The 15,391-nt window shown below is 38.2% G+C and overlaps 1 protein-coding gene across 2 annotated transcripts; it reads left to right on the plus strand.

The window, feature by feature from the left end:
- The first annotated feature begins 1,098 nt into the window (after nt 1-1,098).
- On the plus strand, nt 1,099-14,810 carry dcaf5 (ddb1 and cul4 associated factor 5). Of its 2 annotated transcripts, none has more exons than XM_056254957.1 (9): nt 1,099-1,523; nt 3,417-3,560; nt 3,648-3,824; nt 4,348-4,477; nt 7,847-8,060; nt 10,339-10,405; nt 10,488-10,615; nt 13,028-14,670; nt 14,713-14,810. In XM_056254957.1, the coding sequence occupies exons 1-8, from the start codon at nt 1,316-1,318 to the stop codon at nt 14,351-14,353; spliced, it is 2,394 nt and encodes a 797-aa protein (XP_056110932.1). In that variant the 5' UTR covers nt 1,099-1,315; the 3' UTR covers nt 14,354-14,670; nt 14,713-14,810. The 2 variants fall into 2 exon arrangements, with proteins under 2 accessions (XP_056110932.1, XP_056110931.1); XM_056254956.1 differs by having other exon boundaries at nt 13,028-14,666; nt 14,715-14,810.
- Nucleotides 14,811-15,391: the final 581 nt, after the last annotated feature.

Here is a 15,391-nt window from a genome sequence, read left to right on the forward strand (position 1 = left end):
TTCTATTTATGGACAGCAGAGGTTTGGTGCAATTTAATGGACATTTTTCATGCTTGTCCAGACTAAAGTTCATAATTTATCATACACAGTATGTAAGGAGCTGTGCTGATGATGTCAGCTTAGTTAAAGCTGTGCTTAAGAACTGTCTGTTTGCCGTTTAAATGTATACCTGCCACTAGTATTAGTTTTTTTAATTATTATTAAAAGAATTATTAAAAAAAAGTTTAGCTTTTTAATTTTAATGTTCTGCTCCAGTTATGGGGGATTACTCGGATTAATTTGTATTTGTAAGAAAAACTGTTGGAAAAAATACTACCACTGTAATTCCTTAACTGGAATTTAATAAAACTACACACACTAAGATACTTTTGTTCTGGTCCCTGCTTGTGATTTTTATACTTGTTGGACGATTATGAAACAGATCAAGTCAACAAATATTCATCCAAATCTCAACTTGAAATGCTGGCAGCTCTAAGACTTATAGGAGACATACCGGTATTTTCTCTGAATATCACAAGATTAAGAATGCTAAACTGGGATGTCTTGCTTGAATCTGAATGTCAAAAATTAAATATAAAGCTTATGAATCTGAATACTAAATAATTTAATATGGAGTTTATAATTTAGCAGATTTATTATATAATATTTGTTAATATACCATTTAAAAAAAGATCTTATCTTTTGATATGAGAGTAAATGTATTATGCTAATTTATTTTGTTTTTGCATTTTAATAAAGTCCTAATAGTATTACAATATTGTATACAAAAATTGGATATGGTTTATTTTGACATTTCAATTTGTTTCATATTTAAGATGTTGTTATTAAAATAACGCTGTAAAATAAGACTGTAAACATAAATAAAATAAAACTTATACATAAAGTCCTCAAAAATACATAATTAAATAGTATTTTAAAAGCATGTGCATATATTGTTTTTAATACACATTCCCCTGGTAACGTTACTATAAATAAAAAAAACATGCGTAAAAATGAGGTACTGTATTAAGAGCAATACAGATTAAAGATGCGGTCACAAACAAAAGCTGAAACAAATCAGAAAGTACAGCACGGGTTCTGATCCGGTCTTGTGACGTCATCGCCCTTGCACCGGAGCAGGAAGTGCCGGCGGTCGGTGGGACTCAGTCTCTAAACAACCTTCTGTTTTTGCTGCGCACTCTCATGCTTTACCTAGCAAACATGTAACAGCACATCCTCAAAAGGAACCAGAATCCACCGAACTAGACCTGAGCTCAAACCCATGACGGCCGGGACACTCTAGCGGTGGCATTGAGACTCATTTACCGGAGGAGAGATGAAGGAGTTGCGGGGCTGCGGCATGCGGAGCGCCGTCGGGTTCCTCTCCCGCAGGACGATCGGCGGACAGCCGAAGCTGAAGGATGAGTTCCAGCGGCGCAGACTGGCCGGCTGCAACAGCCTCTTCAAGAAGGACATGCTCGGCCACTTCGGCTGCGTCAACGCCATCGAGTTCTCCAACAATGGAGGCCAGTGGCTGGTGTCCGGTAAGATCCTCCGGTTCTGCACGCTGATCTTTCTAATGTGGGTCAGCGAGAGAGAGACCAGAGTCTCAAACGGACTAGCCTTTAGAATAAGCATTCAGAATAAAACGTGCATGCATATCGCACACAAATTAAGCATTTGACTTGAGTTCTGACTTGACAGGATTGATTTGACATCTTCATTTGTCAGATTGTGCTAGCATGTTTTAATTATCTGTTCATTGCAAATAAATAAATAAATAAACGAGAGGGTTTCAGTCTTACTGTCAGTATATGTTAAGGTACACTCAGTAAAAATCTTTTACACAAAGAAATCAAACCAGTATAAATAAAAGTATATTACAATACATAATGTAAATACACATGAGATAAAGATAAGTCTTCTAGAAAAAGCTTATTTATTCTACATGAACTGGGTCGGCCCTCATGGGTGTAACCATGTTGACATCACATGACCAGCCTTGTCATGCAATTGACAAAAGTTACTAATAATTTACTAAGTTCCTACTAATAATAAACAATAAAAAAGATCTACCATGCCATAGTTCAAGGATAAACGGCAAGACATGAAGTGCTAAGTGCAAACAAATTAGGGTCATAGCCTGTCCAAGACACAGTCATTGGCATTGCGCATAAAAACTTTCTGGAATTGAATCCAAAAATGCTTATTAACTTCTTCACAATCTTCATCCATCCAGGTTGATAGATGTCTATTAGTTCGAATAAGAGCCAGATTAACCTAAACAAAAAGGCACTTTGGCACTTTTAATGCCCATTGTAGGCGGTTCAGACTGTAGAAGGGCCTCCATAGTTTCTGTCGTACACTTTTTCTTGCTGACTCATTAATTGGTTGCAGCTGTTGCTGATTTTTTGGCTTCACATATTCATTCCTGGTCGAGTCTTTATTTTTGTCCTTTGTATGTTATTGCACTTGCATATTTTCAGTCTTTACATTGGTGAATGTGCAGTTCCAGAGAGTTCCCATGCTCATGAAAACCAGGAAATATAAGGCAATTCTTAAATGGTGGATTCAAGGCTTGGAAAAGTTTTCTAGTAACAATCTAGTAAACTATTTACCCCCGATTTCACTTAAGATAGTCCCAGACTAAAATGCATGTTTTTGCTGTTTTGACTGAAAGCAACTTGCACTGACATACCTTAAAATATGTCAGTGCCATTGTTTTGTCTCAAGATACACACCAGTAATATATATTTTTTCTAAGGCATGTTTATAAAAGCTACTTAAATGCCCTTATTGAACAAAGGCTTAATCTAAGACCCATCTGTGAAACCAGGACAACATAGAAATTGCTCTGTCTAATTACATTCTATTTAAAATATTTGTTTAAACCCCTTGTCCAGGATTGCCTAGAAAACTACATGGGTCGAAACACTGAGAGATGATGATAAAAGTATAGTGTTTTTTCCTTACACAGGTTTTGTACAGAAATGTAGATGATGCCTGCGGTCAACTTTTCCTTGGTTTCACCGCGAAACTAAATGCAAAACCTCAAACCTTCTGGTACATTTTGCACAACAGATGTGACACTAAAATAGCAGTAGGATGCTGCTATCAACATGTTGAAATGACAAAAACACGTTTGCGACAAGAAGTTCTCTTGTGGAAATCCACCTGTTTAAATAAAACGTGTCAATCTGTTTAGTCTCACAATTGACTGCGATTCATACTATTTTTTTATTTATTTTTATAAATAGTAATACTGTGAAACATTTTTCTATATTAGTATATTTTTAACAAGAAAAGCTTCTCAAGCATTTCTGTGATTTCTGTAAAACATCCAGATTGTGCGCGTATAACCCTACAGTTAAACCCTCGAGAGATGTTGAAACCGGTCGACTACTCTAGAGAATCTATTAATATGTCTTCTGTCTTAGGTGGAGATGACCGCAGGGTGTTGCTGTGGCACATGGAGAAAGCAATACACTCACGGGCCAAACCGATCAAGTTGAAGGGGGAGCACCTGTCCAACATCTTCTGCCTGGCGTTTGACAGCACCAACAAACGTGTTTTCTCAGGAGGTACAACAAGCAGCTGCTCAGATTCATGATGCTGCAGCTGAAACAGAGAGGAGATCAGATGTCTAATGTTTCTGTCTGTCTCTGCAGGAAACGATGAGCAGGTGATTCTGCACGATGTAGAACGTGGCGAGACGCTCAATGTCTTCTTGCATGATGACGCTGTGTACGGTCTGTCCGTCAGTCCTGTTAATGATAACGTCTTCGCCAGCTCTTCTGATGACGGCCGAGTTCTCATATGGGACACACGAGAACCTCCACATGGAGGTACACACATGTGAAAAGTTGAATTTCTTAGTTTTTGGTGTGGCTTCATTTTTGCTTGAATGCCAATTACAGGATTAGTCACATACAGCACAGTGTTTCAGGATGTACACTACCCTTAAAAAGTTTGGGGTTGGTTAAGTTTTTTAAATGTTTTTGAAAGAAGTATCTTATGCTCACCAAGGCTGCATCTATTTGATCAAAAATAATATTACATTTTAAAATAACTGCTTTCTATTTTCAATTAATGAACAAATGTCATTTCCTGTGATGGCAAAGCTGAATTTTCAATATCATTACTCCAATCCTCATTGTCACGTGATCCTTCAGAAATCATTCTAATATCCCGATTTGGTGCTCAAGAAACATTTATTTGGAAAATCATTGTGCTGCTTAATGTTTTTGTCGAAACCATAATGTTTTTTTCCAGGATTCTTTGATGTGTTGTGTTCTATAACCTCTGTTCCATCTAAAGCATGAACTGTTCTAGAAACTCTGGTTTACTCTATTCTATTGTGTATTTTAGAGCCGTTCTGCTTGGCCAACTACCCATCGGCGTTTCACAGCGTGATGTTTAACCCTGTAGAACCCCGTCTGCTGGCCACTGCAAACTCTAAAGAGGGGGTGGGGCTGTGGGACATCCGCAAACCCCGCAGGTGAGATGCAAATCTATCCAAAAAAACACACACACAGGGCTATTTAACTGTTTATAAAATAAAATTTAAAAGGGGCCAAGCATTTTTCAGAGTAATTATCAGATCTCCGCACGTTCACAGTAATTTCATGAAATGTATACGTTTCGTTATTTTGGGATATGAGTTAAAAATGTTGACACTGATGCCTGTTTCACATTGGACGCACAAGCAGCGCAGAAGCTGTGCGAATGCAGTGTTTCACACTGGCAGTGTCTGTCGCACGCAGCTGAACCGCAGCTTGTGTACTGCGAATACAGACGAGTATCGTCCATTGTCACACTTTTCAGGTGTTCTTCTCCGACCGCTGTCTGTGAAGTGCTTAATTTATTATGGGCAGCATAATCTGCTGCAATGCAATCGTGTTCCCCTTTCTACTGTCCCACACATATGCATATGACATACTGTATATATGTCGTTTACATGATAAAAGTAATCTTAACGTTGAGATATGCAGTTGTGCTTAAGTTTGCGAACCTTTTGGAATTTGTAATATTTCTGCATAAATATGACCCAAAACATCATCAGATTTTCACAGAATTCCTAATAGTTGACAAAGAGAACCCAAACAAACCAATGAGACAAAATATTATACTTGGTGATCTAATCAAACCAATGAGACTAAATATTATACTTCATCATTCAATATTACAAATCTGTTATCTCTAGGATTACCAGTTAATTTTAAAGGGATAGTTCACTTTGAAATTAATTTTTAGTATGTTTTAGCTTACCTCAAGGGCATCCAAGATGTAGTTGTCTTTGTTTCCACAGTAGTTTCAATTTTGATATTTTTAGGTCAAACCGTTCTTGTCTGTCAGTCATATAATGCAGGTCTATGGTCACCACCTCAAAGAGCATGCACAGAGAAGGCCAAATTAAACATGATTTAATGACTCGTAAATGTAAGTACACATTGATGGCCTACGACACTAAACGAGCGGTTTGTGTGAGAAAACTAACAGTATTTATATCGTTTTTACCTCTTGTAAACACTGCCACGTCCACGTCCCTCTTGACGTACACGCGAGAGATCACTTCCGGCGCTTGCCGGAAAAGACCGAAGCGCCCGCGCCCTCAGATCACTTGGACGTGGCTGTGTTTACGTCCCCTTGGAATTATAAGGTTCTATCTGACATTTTTGTCAAAATTTTGTTATTCACATATTCTTATTCTGTGACCACTTCTTTACATTATGTGATGTTGTTTTTTAAGTTGTGTACATTTTGGAACTTTTTATTTAGAAAATAAAAAGGTTCTTTCTACACAGTTAAATGGAATGCAAAAACTTTAAAGTTCAATATCTCAAAACTGCTCAGAACGCAGATAGAACCTTATAATTCCAAGGGGACTAAGAGGTAAAAACGATATAAATACTGTTCGTTTTCTCACACAAACCGCTCGTTTCGTGTCTTAGGCCATCAATGTGTACTTACATTTACGAGTCATTAAATCATGTTTAATTTGGACTTCTCTGTGCATGCTCTTTGAGGTGGTGACCATAGACCTGCATTATATGACTGACAGACAAGAACGGTTTGACCTAAAAATATCAAAATTGAAACTACTGCGGAAACAAAGACACCTACATCTTGGATGCCCTTGAGGTAAGCTAAAACATACCAAAAATTAATTTCAAAGTGAACTATCCCTTTAAGGCGAAATCAGGCTCCATCTGTTCTGAGATGTTTTCAAACAATGGGATGGCAATCAGGTGTCTTTGTGTGCCCTGTTTTATTTAAAGAACAGGGATCTATCAGAGTCTGATCTTTACAATACGTGTTTGTGGAAGTGTATCATGGCACGGACAAAGGAGACTTCTGAGGACCTCAGAAAGAGAGTTGTTTCTCATCAGCCTGGAAAAGGTTATAAAACCATCTCTAAAGAGTTTGGACTCCACAAATCCACAGTCAGACAGATTATGTACAAATGGAGGAAATTCAAGACAAGTGCTACCCTCCCCAGGAGTGGTCAATCAACAAAGATCACTCCAAAAGCAAGACGTGTAATAGTCTGCGAGGTCGGTAACGTCTAAGCAATTAAAGGTCTCTTTTACGTTGGCTGATGTTAATGTTCATGAGTTTTGCTGTTTTGCTTCAGGAAATATTGCCATCATTGATGGAACAATTAATTTTGATACCAGCGAATTCTAAAGGAAAATGTCAGGATTTCTGTCTGTGAACCTCCAGAGAAAGTGGGTCATGTGTGCTTGGGGTTGTTGTCGTGCTAGAATGTCAAATGGTGATTGTGAACCATTTAACACTTCACTTATGTGACTTTATGGTAAAAACAATGCACTGTGTTTTTAATTCGTCGTGAACTGTGCAGAAAAAATACACCTGCGGAGTCGCAGCACTGTCGCTTCTGCTCTGCTTCAGTGTGCAGTGTGAATGTTATAATCTGTTAACATGGGTGGCGAAAGAAATATGTGCTTCTAACTCTCTGCTTATGCGTCCAACGTGAAAAAAAGATTTCCAGACTTCATATTTTTGACAGTATCCAAAGCAAAAATGACTTGTGCTAGACTTTTTCCATCCTTTTTCCGTATAAAATTTTATTTGCATAAGTACAGAACCATTCAGAAGTTTAGGGTCAGTAAAAAAAAATGTGTGTGGAAATTCATACCATCAAGGATGCAATAAATTGATCAAAAGTAATGGTAAAGATGTTTATAATGTTAGAAAATACTTCTATATCAAATAAAGTCTGTACTTTTGAACTTTCTATTCATGAATGCCACGGTTTCCAAGAAAATATTAAGCAGCACAACCTTCTAACTGTATATTTTCTTGGTTATTATGCAGCAACTTACCGAATATGTAAATAAATGGACGTAAAATATTAATCTGAGTTGAAATTATTTTATTATGTGTGAAAAAAAAGAGACTGCAGAAAGCTACAAGCAATATGAAAGTAGACGAGTTGGCTGCCAGAGACAATATTGAAACATACAGTTTATTGTCATTATGCACACATGTTGGGCTGCAATTGGCTAATCAGAATCAAATTTTACAGAGAACAGTGTTTATAAGCAAAGCTAAACAGGGGAAACTAGGGTTGCTGAACTATGTATGGTAAAATATTGAACGCATGATGCTTCGGTCCAAATATGGACTGAAATCAAGCTGACAAGGCCAGCTCTATCATCATAGCTGTCTGCTGTCCTGCCTGAGACCAGCAGAGGACAGCAGAGCTTGTGTAAAGATGTTCTCCGTTTGGTCAAGTGTTGACATGATCTCTTAAAATGCCCCTTTAATGCTATTTTAAAATAGCATAAATATGGATGATGATCTATTTTCCTTTGTAGTTGATGTGTGTCTCTCTGTGCTGTAGTTCTCTGTTGCGGTATGGAGGGAGTTTGTCTCTTCAGAGTGCCATGAGTGTGCGCTTTAACAGCACGGGGACGCAGCTGCTGGCTCTGCGCAGACGTCTGCCTCCCGTCCTGTACGAGCTCCACTCTCGTCTGCCCAGTTTCCAGTTTGATAACCAGGGCTACTTCAACTCCTGCACTATGAAGAGTTGCTGCTTCGCTGGAGACCGAGATCAGGTTAGAGAAACACTTGGGATGTGCAAAACTCGGATGCCGAAACCATGTGGGAAAACTTCTTTCCTCATTGATTGCCATCCAAAAACTTAAGTACACTTTTTTTTGTTTGTGCAAGCAACATATTGTCATACTGTTCAAAAATGTTTGGGGGTCAGTGAGATTTAAAAAAAAAAAAAAAATTATTATTAATTTATTTTTATCTAGCACAGATGCATTAAATTGATCAAAAGTGACATTTATGATATTACAAAAGATTTTTGTTTTTAATTCTTTCTAATAACCAAAGATTCCTGATTTTTTTTTTATCACAGTTTCCACAAAATATATTAAGCAGCATAACTGTTTTCAACATAGATAATAATAAGAAATGTTACTTGAGCACCAAATCAGAATATAAGGATCATGAAGACTGAAGTAATGATGTTGAAAATGTTCCGTTACAGGATTTAATTACTATTTTTAAATCTATAAACGGTTCTTTTAAATTGCTATAATATTTCACAATATTACAGGTTTTGATCAAATAAATTCATCCTTGGTTAGCATAAGAGACTTCTTTCAAAAACATTAAGAAATCTTACCGACGCCACACTGCAAAGTGCAAACAAATATAGTAGATATTTCTCCAATTATCAATTTTTCATATTCAGGAAAGGTATTCATATTCAGCCCGTCATGTGATCTCAACATGGCAGCCACCATGAGACGACCCGCTCCACGTAAAAAAAAAAAAAAAAACGGCGTTTATTCATCTGCTGATTTGACTGTCTATTGAGCCTGTGTCTCACGTGAGTGCACACGTCATCTTTTAAGAAGTGCTATTTCTTTCTTTTGTTTTATGTTTAATTCTTGAGGTCATCTGCATAATTATGCTGGTTTAATGTCTCAGACCGAGATCAGACAGATTTCTTAGGGATTCACTAGTTTGGACTCTTCAAAAACAGCTAGTCTGAGCATAACAGAATGAACTAAACCAATAAATATAGATAAACTCATTAGTTATAATAAAGATCATCTGTCTTCCTATCTATTTGAATAACTCTCATCTACACACAACAAATGACTAACTTGCGACTAACTTAACCAGTCCCTTTATTATGTCTGGTAATGGGTAATATAACAGTGTGTGTGTATGTGACTGGTCATTGATAGCACAGAAGTTTCTGAGGTTGCATGTGTGTATGTTTTTGTGTGCATCCTTTGGTGGACGTGTGCGTGTCAGTGGGTTGTAGATGCTGTGTGTGTGTGTGTGGATGTGTTCCGGTATGTTCAGTGCGGGAATGTTGGGTTATACGGCTTGTAGAAGCTTGTTTTATCAGTGTTGAATCTAAAGCTCAGCAGATGCTGTTCTGTCTGTCTGCCTGCGTTTGTGTGTGCATCCGTCTGTTGGGTTCTGTTTGGATTTTTTGTATGTTTGTCCAGCTGTTTCTCCTCTCTCTTTCTGTCTGACTGTCGTACTCGTCCTTCTACAGAACGGTGGATCCTCCTCCCTAAATCCTCTCTATCCTCTGAAAAGCTCAGTCTGTGTGTTACAAAAAAATATATATTTTAGAGGTTGGCTGAATGTAAGATGTCCCCAAAGGGAGGTTTTCTATGTACATTTGAAACCAAAAACAATTTCTGTATTTTAAAAATAATTTATTTATAAATGCATTAACAATACCAAGTTTGCAGTCAGTAGGGTTTCTTTATGTTTTTGAAAGAAGTCTTGTCGCATTTATTTGGTTAAAAACAAAAGTATTGTGAAATATTATTACAATTTAAAATAACTGTTTTCTATTTGAATATATTTTAAAATGTATATATTCCTGTAATGGCGATGCCAATCATTACTCCAGTCTTCAGTGTTATGATTCTTCAGAAATCATTCTTATATGCTGATTTGCTGCTCAAGAAACATTTATTATTATTATTATCAATGTTAAAAACAGCTTAGTATTTTTGTAGAAACAGTGACATATTTATTCCAGGATTCATTGATGAATAGAATTTATTTATTTTAAATAGAAATCTTCGCAACATTATCTTTACTTTTGCTCAATTAACTTGCTGAATTAATTTCTGGTTCCAAACTTTTGAATGGTATTCTATGTTATAGGTTTTATTTGAAAAAAACTCCCAACTTTCGTTTTGTGTGCATGTTTTGTTCATGTTTGTGTGCTGTAGTGCTACTGAGCCTGAGTGTCGAATATATAATTCTAGAAACTTCTTTTGTGGAGACAGATCATGTCATATTTCTCAAACTCTCACACATATATATATCTCTGTGTGTTTTCAGTACATCTTGTCTGGCTCAGATGATTTTAACCTTTACATGTGGAGAATCCCCAGTGACCCTGAAGCAGGTAAACACACACACTCATGCACAAGGTAACCGTGTCTAATGTTGCTTTTGTTTATGGATACATTCTCTCTCTGTCTCGGCAGGAGGTCCGGGTCGAGTGGTGAACGGGGCCTTTATGATTCTGAAAGGTCATCGGTCCATCGTGAATCAGGTCCGATTCAACCCTCACACGTACATGATCTGCTCCTCCGGTGTGGAGAAGGTCATTAAGGTTAGTTTTTACTTTCATACATGCATTAAACAGTGTTAAGCATCAGAACAAACTGATGTATTTCAGCAGATTTATTTAAAGGGGGATAATACATCAAATTCTAGGAGTAAATTCTGTCATCATTTATGTTGTTCTAATCTAAACTTTTATGACTTTCTTTCTTCAAAGGAATACAAATATTAATATTAATGTTAATGCTGCTCTTTTCCATACTATCAAAGTGAATGGTGATGGGTGGGTGGATTTAAACGACTTAAAAAAAAAGTAATAAATATGGTTTGTGTATAATGTTCCAAGTTATCTGAAATCACATAATAGCTTTGTGAGGAAAAAGTTGGTGTTCATTGAGAACACCACTGGTTCATGCGTACACTACCGTTCACAAGTTTGGGGTCAGTACGATTTTTTTTTTTAAAGAAAATAATATTTCTATACAGTAAGGATGCATTAAATTGATTAAAAGTGACAGTAAAGACTTTTACATAGATACAAAATAATTATATTTCAAATAAATGCTGTTCTTGTGAATTTTCCCTTCATCAAATAATCCTGACAAAAATCATGGTTTATTAGGCAAAAGTATTAAAAAAAAAAATTAGGCAAAACAATTGATTTTCAACATTGATAATAAGAATTTCTTGAGCAGCAAATCAGCATGTTAGAATGATTTCTAGGGATCATGTGACACTTAAGACTGGAGTAATAATGCTAAAAGTTCAGCTTTGCCATTATAGGAATAAATTACATTTTAAAATGTATTCAAAAAGAAAACTGTTAATTTAAATTTGTTAGAGTATTTCACAAGATTACTCTTTAGACTTTTTTTTTATCAAATAAATGCAGCCTTGGTAAGCAAAAGAGACGTCTTTTAAAAATCTTACTGACCCCAAACTTTTGAATGGTAGTTCATGTTGTGGCTAAAGTTCCAATATGCAGAATATTCAAATTAGGTTTGAAAGCTCCCTTATCACAAACATCATATGTCTTCATACAATACAGTCATTTCAATCAGACATTTCATCAAATTTTTAAATACTTTTTTGGTGTATTGTTATCGTATTTGGAGCTCAATAGCATTCGTCCCATTCATTTGTACTGTATGGAAGAGAGAAGCGTAAACATTCTACCTTGCATCTCCTTTGAAGAGAAAGTCATACAGGTTTGAAACAACATGAGGGTGAATAAATGGATGAAATGTGATTTCTGGGTAAACTATTACTGCCTGACACGAGCAGACTTGCCGCATACACACACAGAGGAAAAGATTCTGCGTGTGTTGGAAAGATTATCATGTCTGAACTTGTGTCTCTGCTACGTTAAGTCTTAAATGAATTTCTGCTGTCGCTGGTTCAGCCGCACCTAAAACCCTGAAAGCACAAAATCTGGGCATGATTTTACCCGTCTCACTCTTTTTACCTGTCTCACTGTCTTTTCACTGGATTTTGCATTCTGCATTTTTTTGGTGTGTTTTTTTTCCCAACTGTCATGTTCTGTGTGAATTTGTTTCTTTAGTGTTGTCATGTGCTGTTGTGTGTGTAAGAGTGAGACTGTAGTTTATCTTTTGCTGGTGGTTCTTGTGAAATTTTTGGCAGGCAGTAGATGTTGAGTAACACTTGCACACTGTGGGCCTGTTCTCACACACTAAACTTGATTTTGTCAGAGACCATCATGGCTGTTTTTATATAACACGCAAACAGACAGACATCTGCTGTGTTTGTGCAGCCATAGACGTGGCTACAGTGATTTATGCATGTTCCATTTTGTTATAATTCTTGAACATATCTGGGATGTTAGGCCTGTTTTAGGCTCATGTATGAGCAGCGACTAAGCAGTTGTGCATTCACACTGACAGCACATCAGTTTCTGAAGGATCATGTGACACTGAAGACTGGAATAATGGCTGCTGAAAATGCAGCTTTGCATCACAGGAATATATTGCATTTTAAAACATTCAAAAAGAAAACAAATAAATGTATTTATAAAAAAATACAATTTATATTATATGAAATAATATTATATTGTGCTTAAGAATTGTTTTTTATTTGTTTCTTTCTATATGCTTTTATTTTGCTCAATGCCAATATTCTCTTTAAAACTGCTTTGAAACCATAATTATTCATTTATTTTTTAAGTTCTATAAAATATAAATTTATGTTGAATAGGTATGTCTATACATCTAAAATTTATAAATATAGGGGAAAAGACACTGCCAACTTAATTCAAAGTAAATAAAAAACGTTTTCTTTAGTAAATTGACTTTAGTACAATAATATCAAATTTAATCTTTTTCTTTGACAGTACCTTTAAACTTTGGGAAGAAGATCCCTTGTAAACTTGTTAATATGGGCGAAAACATGTGAAATGATTCTAATTCGTTCCTCTTTTATTCCCTCTACCTCTCTCTGTCTGTAGGTATGGAGTCCGTATCAACAACCAGATAGTCTTGGAGATCTGGAAGGCCTGGTGGAGGACAAATCTCGCTCTCTCTACACTCATGAGGAATACATAAGCCTGGTCCTCAACAGCGGAAGTGGCCTGTCACATGATTACGTCAGCCAATCAGTGCAGGAGGACCCGCGAATGATGGCTTTCTTCGACTCGCTGGTTCGCCGTGAGATTGAGGGTTGGAGCTCAGACTCGGACAGCGATTTGAGCGAGGGCGCGATTCTGCAGCTGCATGCGAGAACTCGACGGTCCACGCGCTCCACACGATCCATGCCACAATCTCCTGCTAATGTATCCGCCACTCACGTCAGCGACTCTGACCACTCCTCTTCATCCTCATTGGCTGGACCAGAAGCGTCCGGGAGCGAGCGGGCCGATCAGGACAGGAACGGGTCGCAGAGGAGCCGGGCGAGGCCACGTGCATCTGCGTTTCTGCTGGACCTTGTGAATGAGGACTCCGATTCCAGCGGGTTCTGGTTGGATCCGATGCCCCGTCCCAGATCTCCTAGTCCACATGAGAACTCGAGCCTTTCTAGCCACGCCTCCTCAGCAGGCGTGGCCTCCAGTTCTAGCTCCTCCCCCAGCTCGTCTTCGAGCTCCTCCTCCAGCTCAGACGGAGTTGACGAGGAGCTGCGCAGGAGCAGGATGCGACAGCGCAACGCAGCCAGGTGGAGGCGCAACATTGGCCTTTCTGGAAGAGAATCCGCTCACAATCTTCACGGTGCAACAGATTTCTCCAACTATCCCAGCATTTCCGTCCATGATCAGTCATCACCCTCTTCGTCCTCAGGCGACGAAGGTCGACCTTTCAGGAATCGTGGAAAAGCAAAGCAGAGCGGACATGTCTCAAGTCCCGCGCACTTATCTGACAGACAGTCACAATCGCAGTCCAGGAGTAGGCGCCGCATCACTTCCTCTTTCTCGGCTGGTGACGCCCCTGTGGAGAGGGCGAAATCTCGAGTTGGCTTTCTCGCAGAGTCTGGGGAGGAACTAGAGCGAGGGAGAACTAGCGGGGAAGAGTTAAGTGCTGTGGAGGAAATAAATGCGACACTCAGCAGTCGCGCCACAGCGGCTGGGGTTAACGGACGTCCACACGCAGATGAGAACCTTGCAGACTCTATTCACCCAGAATGCTCTGGGGCAGACACAGAACTCAGTAAGAACTCTGGCGACTCCAGGACCCAGGGGGAGCCCTCTGGAAGGGAGTCCGCCAGTGTTGCCGGGAAACGGACTTGTTCGGACTCGGGAGACGAGGAGGATTCTCCATCGGAGAAGAGGGCGAAAATGTGGTGATGTCACAGCTCAACTCACTGGCTCAGAGTCAAACTTATTTTGAGTTGTTCATCTTTGGACTCTTTCAAGGTCTTTTGGTTTAATTTCTGAACCAACTCCTTTTATCTGATGTCACACCACAGGGATGACACTAAAAAAAGATATTAGTGATATTAATATGTTATTGGAAGAAAAAAATAACTCTATTGCTTTTGGTTTCATAATGTTTTAGTTCCACTGAACCTGTAACCTTTATGTTAGGGGTCCTGGTTTGGTTTTGGGCTGTGAGAAGAAAAGGGATTTGAGAGCATTTCTATAAGAATGCCTTTTGTGAGTCTGTATCAGTGGAACTTGAGGGAGGGAGGGAGGGAGGGAGGGAGAGAGGGAGGGAGGGGGGGCAGTGTTTCCATGGTAACCTCATTGAGCAGCAACTGTTTGAGTTGTGCATTAAAGTTCTGTTCCAGTGTTTCCATAGAAACCGTCTTGTGATATCTCATCTTCATCATCGTACACCATTCTAATCATCATCAAACAGGAAGTAGCCTGCTGTAATTTCTGGGTGAGTGTTCTAGAATATTCCAATGTGAGAATGGTCACCATGGTGATGTATCAGTATCTGCTCTCCATCTGTCTAATGGAGCGGATTGCAGGGCCATGTGAAAGATTTATGAGAACATAAATGATAATGTAATTGGTCAGCAGAGGACATGTTGTCTTAAACTCTTCCTCTACAGTCACCTGATTGATAGTACCTTGAAAATTCGACTAAATCGGGTATTTAAACATCTAAAGTGGCTGTGAGAGAATCGTAGGGAGTGTTTAAGCACAACCACTTCAGTACTACTACTCAAATTTTTGAACTGCTGAGACTAGTCTAAGTTAGTCATCAATTTTTTTTCTTAAGACTGTTCCTAACTTTAAGTCAGTTACATAAAAATGCAGATTGGTCCAATTTGATACTGAAAAGTAAGATTAATTATTATTACCCCTAACTAACTGAGGGTTGGTCATAGTTGTCAAGAGACAGTCTTAACGTAATGGGTATGTTGATGGAACTAG

The sequence above is a fragment of the Rhinichthys klamathensis genome, unplaced genomic scaffold (genome assembly GCF_029890125.1).
Source record: "Rhinichthys klamathensis goyatoka isolate OS25496 unplaced genomic scaffold, OSU_Roscu_1.1 h1tg000115l_1, whole genome shotgun sequence".
In the NCBI taxonomy this organism is placed as follows: Eukaryota; Metazoa; Chordata; class Actinopteri; order Cypriniformes; family Leuciscidae; genus Rhinichthys; species Rhinichthys klamathensis.

Coding starts and splice junctions, on each gene's coding strand:
- dcaf5 (XM_056254957.1), top strand. CDS start 1,316: ATGAAGGAGTTGCGGGGCTGCGGCATGCGGAGCGCCGTCGGGTTCCTC. Junction 4,478..7,846: donor GACATCCGCAAACCCCGCAG/GTGAGATGCAAA, acceptor TCTGTGCTGTAG/TTCTCTGTTGCGGTATGGAG. Junction 8,061..10,338: donor TCGCTGGAGACCGAGATCAG/GTTAGAGAAACA, acceptor GTGTGTTTTCAG/TACATCTTGTCTGGCTCAGA.